This window comes from Bombina bombina, chromosome 3, assembly GCF_027579735.1.
Source record: "Bombina bombina isolate aBomBom1 chromosome 3, aBomBom1.pri, whole genome shotgun sequence".
Classification (NCBI taxonomy): domain Eukaryota; kingdom Metazoa; phylum Chordata; class Amphibia; order Anura; family Bombinatoridae; genus Bombina; species Bombina bombina.
The window spans coordinates 1,287,594,687-1,287,608,791 of NC_069501.1; the positions used below are offsets into that span (position 1 = coordinate 1,287,594,687).

The window sequence follows — 14,105 nt, forward strand, 5'->3', positions numbered from 1 at the left end:
AGCCCTCTCTTCTGTAGTAAATAATATCACACAAGCTCAGTCCCACTAATGTTGTTACCTTGTAAACGTTAGATCCTATAGGTGAGGTCCGGCTGGTGATCTGACATCAGCCCTCTCTTCTGTAGTAAATAATATCACACAAGCTCAGTCCCACTAATGTTGTTTAATTGTATTTAATCCTTTTACTGTAAACGTTAGATCCTATAATCTGTACTTTCCTTGTTTTATTTGTCACCTTCACTTGTCCTCAGGTGCGCCAGTGCTTTACTCTCTCGCCTCTGGTGACCCTCGTGGCCTTCTGTCTTTAGACACACGGTCTGGGGTGCTGTCTACTCGCCGACCACTGGATCGAGAACAAGATGAACAACTTGTTATAGAAGTTCAGGCTTGGAGTGGGTCTCCCCCAGCCTATGCTCGAGCCCTTGTCACCTTGGTAGTCACTGATGTCAATGACAATCCTCCCACCTTCACTGCACCATCCCACAGTCTGAGACTAGAGGGGTCCACTCCTGTTGGCTCTGCCATCTTCACTGCAAGGGCCCAGGACCCAGACTCAGGAACCAATGGGCAGATTCGCTATGAATTGGATTCTGTAGGCCCCTTCAGTCTCGACAGCAATGGACAGCTGAGAATAGCAGGACCCCTGACTCAGGAGAGTTACCATCTTCGTATCCTGGCAATAGATGGAGGAAGCCCCCAGCTATCATCTGTGCTAGAACTCACAATTCTGGTAATGGAGAGACAGTCTGAGCCTGCCTGTGGTGCTTCTGATTATCGTGTGGAGGTTAAAGAGGGTAGTCCTCCGCGCAGCCGTCTACTGCAGGTGCGAGCATTACCCCCAGGGGGAGGGGATGCTCCCATTACGTACAGGCTGCGGCCAGATGCAGATGCTGTGGGGTTTGGCATAGAGTCAGACACAGGTTGGCTTTATGTACGTGGTGCTTTGGACAGAGAAAGTAGGGAGATGTATGTCCTAGCTGTGTTGGCTTCTGGGAGTGCTGGGACTCGCACAGCCACTTGTATGGTACGTGTCCGGGTAACCGATGAAAATGACAATGCTCCCCGGCTCAGCGAGGACAGGTACTTCTTAAATATTCTTGAGAACCGGCCGGCTGGAGAGATCTTTGGGAAGGTGAGCGCCTCAGACAGAGATGCTGGTCAGAATGGACGGGTGACCTATAGGCTGCCGGCCCAGGAGATGGACTTCCATATACACAGTCACACCGGTAAGCCAATCACTACCTGCCCCCTACCATGCTCCTGGGCACCTCTCATATTCTGCTTCCCCTTCTGAATGTTTTCTTTACTAACCCATCTCTAATGTTTATTTTCTCCATTTGCCCCTCACTTTTTTCCCTATCTCTACAGGCGAGTTGTCTGCACGTAAAAGTTTAGACCGTGAGTTCCAGGCCACTTACCAGCTCCTGGTAATCGCCCAGGATGGAGGTTCCCCTCCCCGTAGTGTCACTGGGACTGTTCATATCACACTACTGGATGAAAATGACAATGCTCCTGTGTTTGTGCACCCAAATGCAGGACGTGAGATACCACTGCAGGTCAGTTAGAGAAAATATTCAGCAACAGGAGGGGCTCGGTTTTATACAGCTCAGGGGTACAGTGCAGTCAGGGGCTCAGTAGTATTGCACAGGGCGGTAAGGGGCTCGGTAGTATTGCACAGGGCGGTCAGGGGCTCAGTAGTATTGCACAGGGCGGTAAGGGGCTCGGTAGTATTGTACAGGGTGGTAAGGGGCTCGGTAGTATTGTGCAGGATGGTAAGGGGCTCTGTAGTATTGTACAGGGCGGTCAAGGACTCAGTAGTATTATATAGGGTGGTAAGGGGCTCGGTAGTATTGTGCAGGACGGTAAGGGGCTCGGTAGTATTGTACAGGGTGGTAAGGGGCTCAGTAGTATTGTACAGGGTGGTAAGGGGCTCGGTAGTATTGTACAGGGCGGTAAGGGGCTCGGTAGTATTGCACAGGGCGGTCAGGGGCTCGGTAGTATTGCACAGGGCGGTAAGGGGCTCGGTAGTATTGTACAGGGTGGTAAGGGGCTCGGTAGTATTGTGCAGGATGGTAAGGGGCTCTGTAGTATTGTACAGGGCGGTCAAGGACTCAGTAGTATTATATAGGGTGGTAAGGGGCTCGGTAGTATTGTGCAGGACGGTAAGGGGCTCGGTAGTATTGTACAGGGTGGTAAGGGGCTCAGTAGTATTGTACAGGGTGGTAAGGGGCTCAGTAGTATTGTACAGGGCGGTAAGGGGCTCGGTAGTATTGTACAGGGCGGTCAGGGGCTCAGTAGTATTGCACAGGGCGGTAAGGGGCTCGGTAGTATTGTACAGGGCGGTCAGGGGCTCAGTAGTATTGCACAGGGCGGTAAGGGGCTCGGTAGTATTGTACAGGGCGGTCAGGGGCTCAGTAGTATTGTATAGGGTGGTAAGGGGCTTGGTAGTATTGTACAGGGTGGTAAGGGGCTCGGTAGTATTGTGCAGAACGGTAAGGGGCTCTGTAGTATTGTACAGGGCGGTAAGGGGCTCGGTAGTATTGTACAGGGCGGTCAGGGGCTCAGTAGTATTGTACAGGGCGGTTAGGGGCTCGGTAGTATTGTGCAGGTCGGTAAGGGGCTCGGTAGTATTGTACAGGGTGGTAAGGGGCTCGGTAGTATTGTACAGGGTGGTAAGGGGCTCAGTAGTATTGCACAGGGTGGTAAGGGGCTCGGTAGTATTGTGCAGGGTGGTAAGGGGCTCGGTAGTATTGTGCAGGACGGTAAGGGGCTCGGTAGTATTGTACAGGGTGGTAAGGGGCTCGGTAGTATTGCACAGGGCGGTAAGGGGCTCGGTAGTATTGTACAGGGTGGTAAGGGGCTCGGTAGTATTGTACAGGGTGGTAAGGGGCTCAGTAGTATTGCACAGGGTGGTAAGGGGCTCGGTAGTATTGTATAGGGTGGTAAGGGGTTCAGTAGTATTGTGCAGGATGGTAAGGGGCTCTGTAGTATTGTACAGGGTGGTCAGGGGCTCAGTAGTATTGTATAGGGTGGTAAGGGGCTCGGTAGTATTGTATAGGGTGGTAAGGGGCTCGGTAGTTTTGTACAGGGTGGTAAGGGGTTCGGTAGTATTGTGCAGGACGGTAAGGGGCTCTGTAGTATTGTACAGGGCGGTCAGAGGCTCGGTAGTATTGCACAAGGCAGCAAGGGGCTCAGTAGTATTGTGCGGTAAGGGGCTCTGTAGTATTGCACAGGGCGGTCAGAGGCTTGGTAGTATTGTACAGGGCGGTAAGGGGCTCGGTAGAATTGCACAGGGCGGTCAGAGGCTTGGTAGTATTGTACAGGGCGGTAAGGGGCTCAGTAGTATTGTACAGGGCGGTCAGAGGCTTGGTAGTATTGTACAGGGTGGTAAGGGGCTCGGTAGTATTGTACAGGGTGGTAAGGGGCTCGGTAGTATTGTACAGGGCGGTAAGGGGCTCGGTAGTATTGTACAGGGCGGTCAGAGGCTCGGTAGTATTGCACAAGGCGGTAAGGGGCTCAGTAGTATTGTGCGGTAAGGGGCTCGGTAGTATTGCACAGGGCGGTCAGAGGATTGGTAGTATTGTACAGGGCGGTAAGGGGCTCGGTAGTATTGCACAGGGCGGTCAGAGGCTTGGTAGTATTGTACAGGGCGGTAAGGGGCTCAGTAGTATTGTACAGGGCGGTCAGAGGCTTGGCAGTATTGTACAGGGTGGTAAGGGGCTCGGAAGTATTGTACAGGGTGGTAAGGGGCTCGGTAGTATTGTACAGAGCGGTAAGGGGCTCGGTAGTATTGCACAGGGCGGTCAGAGACTTGGTAGTATTGTACAGGGCGGTAAGGGGCTCAGTAGTATTGTACAGGGCGGTCAGAGGCTTGGTAGTATTGTACAGGGCGGTAAGGGGCTCGGTAGTATTGTACAGGGTGGTAAGGGGCTCGGTAGTATTGTACAGGGCAGTCAGGGGCTCGGTAGTATTGTACAGGGCGGTCAGGGGCTCTGTAGTATTGTACAGGGCGGTAAGGGGCTCGGTAGTATTGCACAGGGCGGTCAGAGGCTTGGTAGTATTGTACAGGGCGGTAAGGGGCTCGGTAGTATTGTACAGGGCAGTCAGAGGCTTGGTAGTATTGTACAGGGTGGTAAGGGGCTCGGTAGTATTGTACAGGGCGGTAAGGGGCTCGGTAGTATTGCACAGGGTGGTCAGAGGTTCGGTAGTATTGCACAGGGCGGTCAGGGGCTCAGTAGTATTGTACAGGGTGGTCAGGGGCTCAGTAGTATTGCACAGGGCGGTCAGGGGCTCGGTAGTATTGTACAGGGTGGTAAGGGGCTCAGTAGTATTGTATAGTGCAGTCAGGGGCTCGGTAGTATTGTACAGGGTGGTCAGAGGCTCGGTAGTATTGCACAAGGTGGTAAGGGGCTCAGTAGTATTGTGCGGTAAGGGGCTCGGTAGTATTGCACAGGGCGGTCAGAGGCTTGGTAGTATTGTACAGGACGGTAAGGGGCTCGGTAGTATTGTACAGGGTGGTAAGGGGCTCGGTAGTATTGCACAGGGCGGTAAGGGGCTCGGTAGTATTGTGCAGGACGGTAAGGGGCTCGGTAGTATTGTACAGGGTGGTAAGGGGCTCGGTAGTATTGCACAGGGCGGTAAGGGGCTCGGTAGTATTGTACAGGGTGGTAAGGGGCTCGGTAGTATTGTACAGGGTGGTAAGGGGCTCAGTAGTATTGCACAGGGTGGTAAGGGGCTCGGTAGTATTGTATAGGGTGGTAAGGGGTTCAGTAGTATTGTGCAGGACGGTAAGGGGCTCTGTAGTATTGTACAGGGTGGTCAGGGGCTCAGTAGTATTGTATAGGGTGGTAAGGGGCTCGGTAGTATTGTGCAGGACGGTAAGGGGCTCTGTAGTATTGTACAGGGCGGTCAGGGGCTCAGTAGTATTGTACAGGGCGGTCAGAGGCTCGGTAGTATTGCACAAGGCAGCAAGGGGCTCAGTAGTATTGTGCGGTAAGGAGCTCTGTAGTATTGCACAGGGCGGTCAGAGGCTTGGTAGTATTGTACAGGGCGGTAAGGGGCTCAGTAGTATTGTACAGGGCGGTCAGAGGCTTGGTAGTATTGTACAGGGTGGTAAGGGGCTCGGTAGTATTGTACAGGGTGGTAAGGGGCTCGGTAGTATTGTACAGGGCGGTAAGGGGCTCGGTAGTATTGTACAGGGCGGTCAGAGGCTCGGTAGTATTGCACAAGGCGGTAAGGGGCTCAGTAGTATTGTGCGGTAAGGGGCTCGGTAGTATTGCACAGGGCGGTCAGAGGCTTGGTAGTATTGTACAGGGCGGTAAGGGGCTCAGTATTATTGTACAGGGCGGTCAGAGGCTTGGCAGTATTGTACAGGGTGGTAAGGGGCTCGGTAGTATTGTACAGGGTGGTAAGGGGCTCGGTAGTATTGTACAGAGCGGTAAGGGGCTCGGTAGTATTGCACAGGGCGGTCAGAGACTTGGTAGTATTGTACAGGGCGGTAAGGGGCTCAGTAGTATTGTACAGGGCGGTAAGGGGCTCGGTAGTATTGTACAGGGTGGTAAGGGGCTCGGTAGTATTGAACAGGGTAGTCAGGGGCTCGGTAGTATTGTACAGGGCGGTCAGGGGCTCTGTAGTATTGTACAGGGCAGTAAGGGGCTCGGTAGTATTGCACAGGGCGGTCAGAGGCTTGGTAGTATTGTACAGGGTGGTAAGGGGCTCGGTAGTATTGTACAGGGCGGTAAGGGGCTCGGTAGTATTGCACAGGGTGGTCAGAGGCTCGGTAGTATTGCACAGGGCGGTCAGGGGCTCAGTAGTATTGTACAGGGTGGTCAGGGGCTCAGTAGTATTGCACAGGGCGGTCAGGGGCTCGGTAGTATTGTACAGGGTGGTAAGGGGATCAGTAATATTGTATAGTGCAGTCAGGGGCTCGGTAGTATTGTACAGGGTGATCAGAGGCTCGGTAGTATTGCACAAGGTGGTAAGGGGCTCAGTAGTATTGCACAGGGCGGTCAGGGGCTTGGTAGTATTGTGCAGTCAGGGGCTCTGTAGTATTGTACAGTGCAGTCAGGGGCTCGGTAGTATTGTACAGTGCAGTCAGGGGCTCGGTAGTATTGTACAGTGCAGTCAGGGGCTCAGTAGTATTGTACAGTGCAGTCAGGGGCTCGGTAGTATTGTACAGTGCAGTCAGGGGCTCAGTAGTATTGTACAGTGCAGTCAGGGGCTCGGTAGTATTGTACAGTGCAGTCAGGGGCTCGGTAGTATTGTACAGTGCAGTCAGGGGCTCTGTAGTATTGTACAGTGCAGTCAGGGGCTCGGTAGTATTGTACAGTGCAGTCAGGGGCTCAGTAGTATTGTACAGTGCAGTCAGGGGCTCGGTAGTATTGTACAGTGCAGTCAGGGGCTCGGTAGTATTGTACAGTGCAGTCAGGGGCTCGGTAGTATTGTACAGTGCAGTCAGGGGCTCGGTAGTATTGTACAGTGCAGTCAGGGGCTCTGTAGTATTGTACAGTGCAGTCAGGGGCTCGGTAGTATTGTACAGTGCAGTCAGGGGCTCGGTAGTATTGTACAGTGCAGTCAGGGGCTCGGTAGTAGTGTACAGGACGGTCAGGGGCTCGGTAGTAGTGTACAGGACGGTCAGGGGCTCGGTAGTATTGCACAGGGCGGTCAGGGGCTCGGTAATAGTGTACAGGACGGTCAGGGGCTCGGTAGTATTGTACAGTGCAGTCAGGGGCTCGGTAGTATTGTACAGTGCAGTCAGGGGCTCGGTAGTAGTGTACAGGACGGTCAGGGGCTCGGTAGTAGTGTACAGGACGGTCAGGGGCTCGGTAGTATTGCACAGGGCGGTCAGGGGCTTGGTAGTATTGTACAGTGCAGTCAGGGGCTCCGTAGTATTGTACAGTGCAGTCAGGGGCTCGGTAGTATTGTACAGTGCAGTCAGGGGCTCAGTAGTATTGTACAGTGCAGTCAGGGGCTCGGTAGTATTGTACAGTGCGGTCAGGGGCTCGGTAGTATTGTACAGGGCGGTCAGGGGCTCCGTAGTATTGTACAGGGCGGTCAGGGGCTCAGTAGTATTGTACAGGGCGGTCAGGGGCTCAGTAGTATTGTACAGTGCAGTCAGGGGCTCGGTAGTATTGTACAGTGCAGTCAGGTGCTCCGTAGTATTGTACAGGGCGGTCAGGGGCTCGGTAGTAATACAAAGCTAAACCCTGTAATATTGTTTGTTCCTGCAGGTGATAGAGGGGAAGACATCAGGAGTGTTTGTGGCTTCTTTGATTGCCAAAGATCCAGATGAGGGAGAAAATGGCACTGTGATCTACAGCCTGACAGGTACAGAACTATACGAGGAACGCGCTAATGTGCTAGAGAGATAAAGTGACCCTGTGAGGAAATCAGAGATAGTGACATTGGGCTCTATTTAACAAGTTCCGTAGGGAGCCTGATGGCCCCTGTTTCTGGCGAGTCTTCAGACTCGCCAGAAAGAGCAGTTATGAAGCAGCGGTCACAAAGACCGCTGCTCCATAACCTGTCCGCCTGCTCTGAGCAGGCGGACACACATCGCCACAATACACCCCCCTGCGGGCGGCCCATTGGCCGCGAGTCTGCAGGGGGCGACGTTGCACCAGCACCTCTTGTGAGCTGCTGGTGCAATGCTGAATACAGCGAGCGTATTGCTCGCCGTATTCAGCGAGGTCTGGCGGACCTGATCCGCAGTGTAGGATCAGGTCCGCCAGACCTTGATAAATATGCCCCATGGAATGAGAATGGTAGAGAGGAACTGAGTAAGAAAGAAATGGGATAGTGAGATCCAGTGAGGAATTGTGGAGCAGAATATAGTGTGAGTGAGGAAGGGGAGAGCGGAGCTGAGCACAATGTGAGGAATGGAGGAGCATAGTGTGAGTGAAGGTGAGAGCAGAGCTGAGCACAGTGTGAGGAATGAAGGAGCATAGTGTGAGTGAGGAAGGGGAGAACGGAGCTAAGCACAGTGTGAGGAATGAAGGAGCATAGTGTGAGTGAGGAAGGGGAGAGCGGAGCTAAGCACAATGTGAGGAATGAAGGAGCATAGTGTGAGTGAGGAAGGGGAGAGCGGAGCTGAGCACAATGTGAGGAATGAAGGAGCATAGTGTGAGTGAGGAAGGGGAGAGCGGAGCTAAGCACAGTGTGAGGAATGAAGGAGCATAGTGTGAGTGAGGAAGGGGAGAGCGGAGCTAAGCACAGTGTGAGGAATGAAGGAGCATAGTGTGAGCGAGGAAGGGGAGAGCGGAGCTGAGCACAGTGTGAGGAATGAAGGAGCATAGTGTGAGCGAGGAAGGGGAGAGTGGAGCTAAGCACAGTGTGAGGAATGGAGGAGTATAGTGTGAGTGAGGAAGGGGAGAGTGGAGCTAAGCACAGTGTGAGGAATGGAGGAGTATAGTGTGAGTGAGGAAGGGGAGAGTGGAGCTAAGCACAGTGTGAGGAATGGAGGAGCATAGTGTGAGTGAGGAAGGGGAGAGTGGAGCTAAGCACAGTGTGAGGAATGGAGGAGTATAGTGTGAGTGAGGAAGGGGAGAGTGGAGCTAAGCACAGTGTGAGGAATGGAGGAGTATAGTGTGAGTGAGGAAGGGGAGAGTGGAGCTAAGCACAGTGTGAGGAATGGAGGAGCATAGTGTGAGTGAGGAAGGGGAGAGTGGAGCTAAGCACAGTGTGAGGAATGGAGGAGTATAGTGTGAGTGAGGAAGGGGAGAGTGGAGCTGAGCACAGTGTGAGAAATGGAGGAGTATAGTGTGAGTGAGGAAGGAGAGAGTGGAGCTGAGCACAGTGTGAGGAATGGAGGAGTATAGTGTGAGTGAGGAAGGAGAGAGTGGAGCTGAGCACAGTGTGAGGAATGGAGGAGTATAGTGTGAGTGAATGAGAGAGCAGAGCTGAGCTTGAGTGAAAAGCGGAGAGCTAGTAAGGAAGCGGAGGGAAGAACTATTATAGTCAATACTGGGGTTCTAGGAGTTTATTAAGTGGAGACTTCCCAAAGACAGATGATAGGGAAACAGAACAGGTGGAGATAACATAAATGTACTTGCATCACATGTCCTCCTCAAAAACGGATTGTTTTTAATTTTTTAGACTTCTAATTATTAGTTTTAAAAAATAAAGAGGCAATACAGTAACATTATACCTGCTGTGTGTACCACCTACCTGATGTAAGCCCCCTGCTCAGTGTAGTAATGTAACATTATACCTGCTGTGTGTACCACCTACCTGATGTTAGCCCCCTGCTCAGTGTAGTAATGTAACATTATACCTGCTGTGTGTACCAACTATCTGATGTAAGAACCCTGATAAGTGCAGTAATGTAACATTATACCTGCTGTGTGTACCACCTACCTGATGTAAGCCCCTGTTCACTGTAGTAATGTAACATTATACCTGCTGTGTGTACCACCTACCTGATGTAAGCCCCCTGCTCAGTGTAGTAATGTAACATTATACCTGCTGTGTGTACCACCTACCTGATGTAAGCCCCCTGCTCAGTGTAGTAATGTAACATTATACCTGCTGTGTGTACCACCTACCTGATGTAAACCCCCTGCTCAGTGTAGTAATGTAACATTATACTTGCTGTGTGTACCACCTACCTGATGTAAGCCCCCTGCTCAGTGTAGTAATGTAACATTATACCTGCTGTGTGTACCACCTACCTGATGTAAGCCCCCTGCTAAGTGTAGTAATGTAACATTATACTTGCTGTGTGTATCACCTACCTGATCTAAGCCCCCTGTTCACTGTAGTAATGTAACATTATACCTGCTGTGTGTATCACCTACCTGATGTAAGCCCCTGTTCACTGTAGTAATGTAACATTATACCTGCTGTGTGTACCACCTACCTGATGTAAGCCCCCTGCTCAGTGTAGTAATGTAACATTATACCTGCTGTGTGTACCACCTACCTGATGTAAGCCCCCTGCTCAGTGTAGTAATGTAACATTATATCTGCTGTGTGTACCACCTACCTGATGTAAACCCCCTGCTCAGTGTAGTAATGTAACATTATACTTGCTGTGTGTACCACCTACCTGATGTAAGCCCCCTGCTCAGTGTAGTAATGTAACATTATACCTGCTGTGTGTACCACCTACCTGATGTAAGCCCCCTGCTCAGTGTAATAATGTAACATTATACCTGCTGTGTGTACCACCTACCTGATGTAAGCCCCCTGCTTAGTGTAGTAATGTAACATTATACCTGCTGTGTGTACCACCTACCTGATATAAGCACCCTGCTAAGTGTAGTAATGTAACATTATACTTGCTGTGTGTATCACCTACCTGATGTAAGCCCCCTGCTCAGTGTAGTAATATAACATTATACTTGCTGTGTGTACCACCTACCTGATGTAAGAACCCTGATCAGTGCAGTAATGTAACATTATACCTGCTGTGTGTACCACCTACCTGATGTAAGCCCCCTGTTCACTGTAGTAATGTAACATTATACCTGCTGTGTGTACCACCGCTCAGTGTAGTAATGTAACATTATACCTGCTGTGTGTACCACCTACCTGATGTAAGCCCCCTGCTAAGTGTAGTAATGTAGCATTATACTTGCTGTGTGTATCACCTACCTGATGTAAGGCCCCTGTTCACTGTAGTAATGTAACATTATACCAGCTGTGTGTACCACCTACCTGATGTGAGCCCCCTGTTCAGTGTAGTAATGTAACATTATACCTGCTGTGTGTACCACCTACCTGATGTAAGCCCCCTGCTCAGTGTAGTAATGTAACATTATACCTGCTGTGTGTACCACCTACCTGATGTAAGCCCCCTGCTCAGTCTAGTAATCTAACATTATACCCGCTGTGTGTACCACCTACCTGATGTAAGCCCCCTGCTCATTGTAGTAATGTAACATTACACCTGCTGTGTGTACCACCTACCTGATGTAAGCCCCCTGCTCAGTGTAGTAATGTAATATTATACCTGCTGTGTTTACCACCTACCTGATGTAAGCCCCCTGCTCAGTGTAGTAATATAACATTATACCTGCTGTGTGTACCACCTACCTGATGTAAGCCCCCAAATCAGTGCAGTAATGTAACATTATACCTGCTGTGTTTACCACCTACCTGATGTAAGCCCCCTGTTCACTGTAGTAATGTAACATTATACCTGCTGTGTGTACCACCTACCTGATGTAAGCCCCCTGCTCAGTGTAGTAATGTAACATTATACCTGCTGTGTGTACCCACCTGATGTAAGCCCCCGGCTCAGTGTAGTAATGTAACATTATACCTGCTGTGTGTACCCACCTGATGTAGCCCCCTGCTCAGTGTAGTAATGTAACATTATACCTGCTGTGTGTACCACCTACCTGATGTAAGAACCCTGCTCAGTGTAGTAATATAACATTATACCTGCTGTGTGTACCACCTACCTGATGTAAGCCCCCAGATCAGTGTAGTAATGTAACATTATACCTGCTGTGTGTACCACCTACCTGATGTAAGCCCCCTGCTCTGTGTAGTAATGTAACATTATACCTGCTGTGTGTACCACCTACCTGATGTAAGCCCCCTGCTCAGTGTAGTAATGTAACATTATACCTGCTGTGTGTACCCACCTGATGTAAGCCCCCGGCTCAGTGTAGCAATGTAACATTATACCTGCTGTGTGTACCCACCTGATGTAGCCCCCTGCTCAGTGTAGTAATGTAACATTATACCTGCTGTGTGTACCACCTACCTGATGTAAGAACCCTGCTCGGTGTAGTAATATAACATTATACCTGCTGTGTGTACCACCTACCTGATGTAAGCCCCCAGATCAGTGCAGTAATGTAGCAACATATCTGCTGTGTTTACCACCTACCTGATGTAAGCCCCCTGCTCAGTGTAGTAATGTAACATTATACCTGCTGTGTGTACCACCTACCTGATGTAAGCCCCCAGATCAGTGTACTAATGTAACATTATACCTGCTGTGTGTACCACCTACCTGACGTAAGCCCCCTGTTACGGTACCAACAGTGTACCAAGGGTTAATACCAGATGAACAATGTCCTGCATAGGGAATCAGCAATTCACAACCCAGCCAGTTTCAGGTTTAAAACAGAATGACATTTATTAAAGGCTAGATGCCTAGTATTTATACAGGTTTGACCCCAGATGGGGGGGTTGAAAGACTCTTGTACATTTAGATAAAAAGGGGAAGACGCCCTTTTATGAAACAGTAGAATTACATTACTTAAATACTTTACTTAGGCAGATAACAACTTAAACACATTTGGCTTGTCTTATCACCTAGCGTCTGCTCTCTGAGGGTGATTAAACAATGGCCTGTTTATTACTTAAATGTAATTATAGCACACAATAGCTGAGGCCAGAAAACCTGTCTTTAGAAATTAGTTTCTTAGCTAAACACAATTAACTCCTTCAGTCCTGACAGAAGGGTCTGTCACATATCTCCCCCCTTGTGGAACACTCCGGCAGACCCGGCTTGACCCTTTGGCGGGTCAACCTGGGGATGACCGGACTAGGAGGTGGTAGGCATGTCAGTTTGCCAGGACAATCCATCTGTATTCCCGTTATGAGAGAGAATTCCTGTCCATACAAAGAAGGGTTCAACTTCCTCAGTGCCCAGACTAGGGCTAAACAGTCCTTCAAAATCCCATCAGCTTCTTTACGAGTTTTCTGTACCTGCTCTTTATAGGTATCCACAATCCCTTCATACTGACATAGGGTGCCCTTGAGTTGCAGCACCTCACTATGAGCCAGCGTCAGCTTCTCCTCAAGTGTCGCTAAGTTTGTCTTTAATGTTTCATGTCCCACTCTCAAGCTGGTGTTTTCTGCAGTCTGTCGGTGCAGCTTGTCTAGCAGAGATTCACGTTCTAAACGTGCTTTTTCCTCTGCGCTCCTCTTCTCCTTCATCAGCGCATTGTAACGGGACTTCCACGTATCAATAGCGGATAGAGATTTACTGAGCTCAGCGTCCTGGGGCTTAGCAGCAGGGGGGTCAGTCTCTGCTGCACGGATCTGAGCACGGGTAGTCACAGGGTTAACATCAGCGGGACCCATGGGAGCATAGGCAGAAACAAGGGGAGCCAAGTCATTTCCAAGAAGAACATCAGCAGGTAAGTCCTTCTTGACCCCCACATTCACAGGTCTAGCGCCCACTCCCCAATCCAAATGTACCCTGGCAACAGGTAGGCTGAACACATCGCCCCCTGCTACCCTCACAGCCACAGTGTCTCCAGTGTACTGTTTCTCAGACACCAAGTTCTTTTGAAGCAAGGTCATGGTAGCACCAGTATCCCGTAGACCACTGACCTTCTTCCCATTCACTTTAACCAGTTGCCGGTTATTCCGGTGGGCAGCTTGCACAAGGTCTGCCTCATGTAGGATGCTCCAGCATTCTTGCGCCTCTACGTAGCGGGCCGCAGGCTGAGGGTTACGTGTGATTCCGCCGGCAGGTCTTCTCCAGGACTGTGCTTGGTTCGCTGCATTTAGGGGACACTCTGGTCTTTTGTGCCCTAGTTGCTTACATCCAAAGCATCGAATCGGTTGTGAGTAGCCCCGCGAATTGAACCGGGCTCTCTGAGGGTAGTTCGTGGCCAGATGCCGTGTGGTATAGCGGTGCGCCGGGGGTTGGTAACTGGCAGCTGCTGGGGTGACTGGGGGTCTGTACTCCACTCTAGCAGGGGGCTTAGTGGTAGCAGTGTCCAGTTTGCGGGCATCCGTATACTCATCTGCCAAGCGAGCCGCTTCATGCAGGGTGGAGGGTTTACGGTCCCGAACCCACTCTCGAACTCCTGCGGGTAACTTGTCGAAGCAATGTTCCAACAGGAATAGCTGCAGCACCTCTTCCCCAGATACGGCTTGGCACCCCGCTATCCAGTGAGCTGCTGTGCGGTGCACCTTACATGCCCACTCAAGGTAGGAATCTCCAGCTAATTTAACAGTGTCTCTGAACCGCCTCCGGTATGCCTCCGGTGTAACCGCATACCTGGAGAGCAGAGCCTCTTTTACAGTATTATAATCCCCGACTTCCTCATCTGGAATGGCCCGAAAAGCCTCACTGGCCCGGCCGGATAATTTTCCGGATAATATCGTGACCCAGTCCTCTGCGGGTACCTTGT

The 14,105-nt window shown here is 50.7% G+C and overlaps 1 protein-coding gene across 1 annotated transcript in view; it reads left to right on the forward strand.

Annotated features, from left to right (window-relative positions):
- The window catches only part of LOC128652759 (protocadherin-16), a 342,864-nt gene that overhangs the window by 102,805 nt on the left and 225,954 nt on the right, over window positions 1–14,105 (forward strand). The window contains exons 6-8 of the mRNA XM_053705690.1: window positions 252–1,226; window positions 1,369–1,556; window positions 7,230–7,326. Of these exons, the coding sequence (XP_053561665.1) occupies window positions 252–1,226; window positions 1,369–1,556; window positions 7,230–7,326 (1,260 nt within the window). The remainder of the gene's footprint in view (window positions 1–251; window positions 1,227–1,368; window positions 1,557–7,229; window positions 7,327–14,105) is intronic.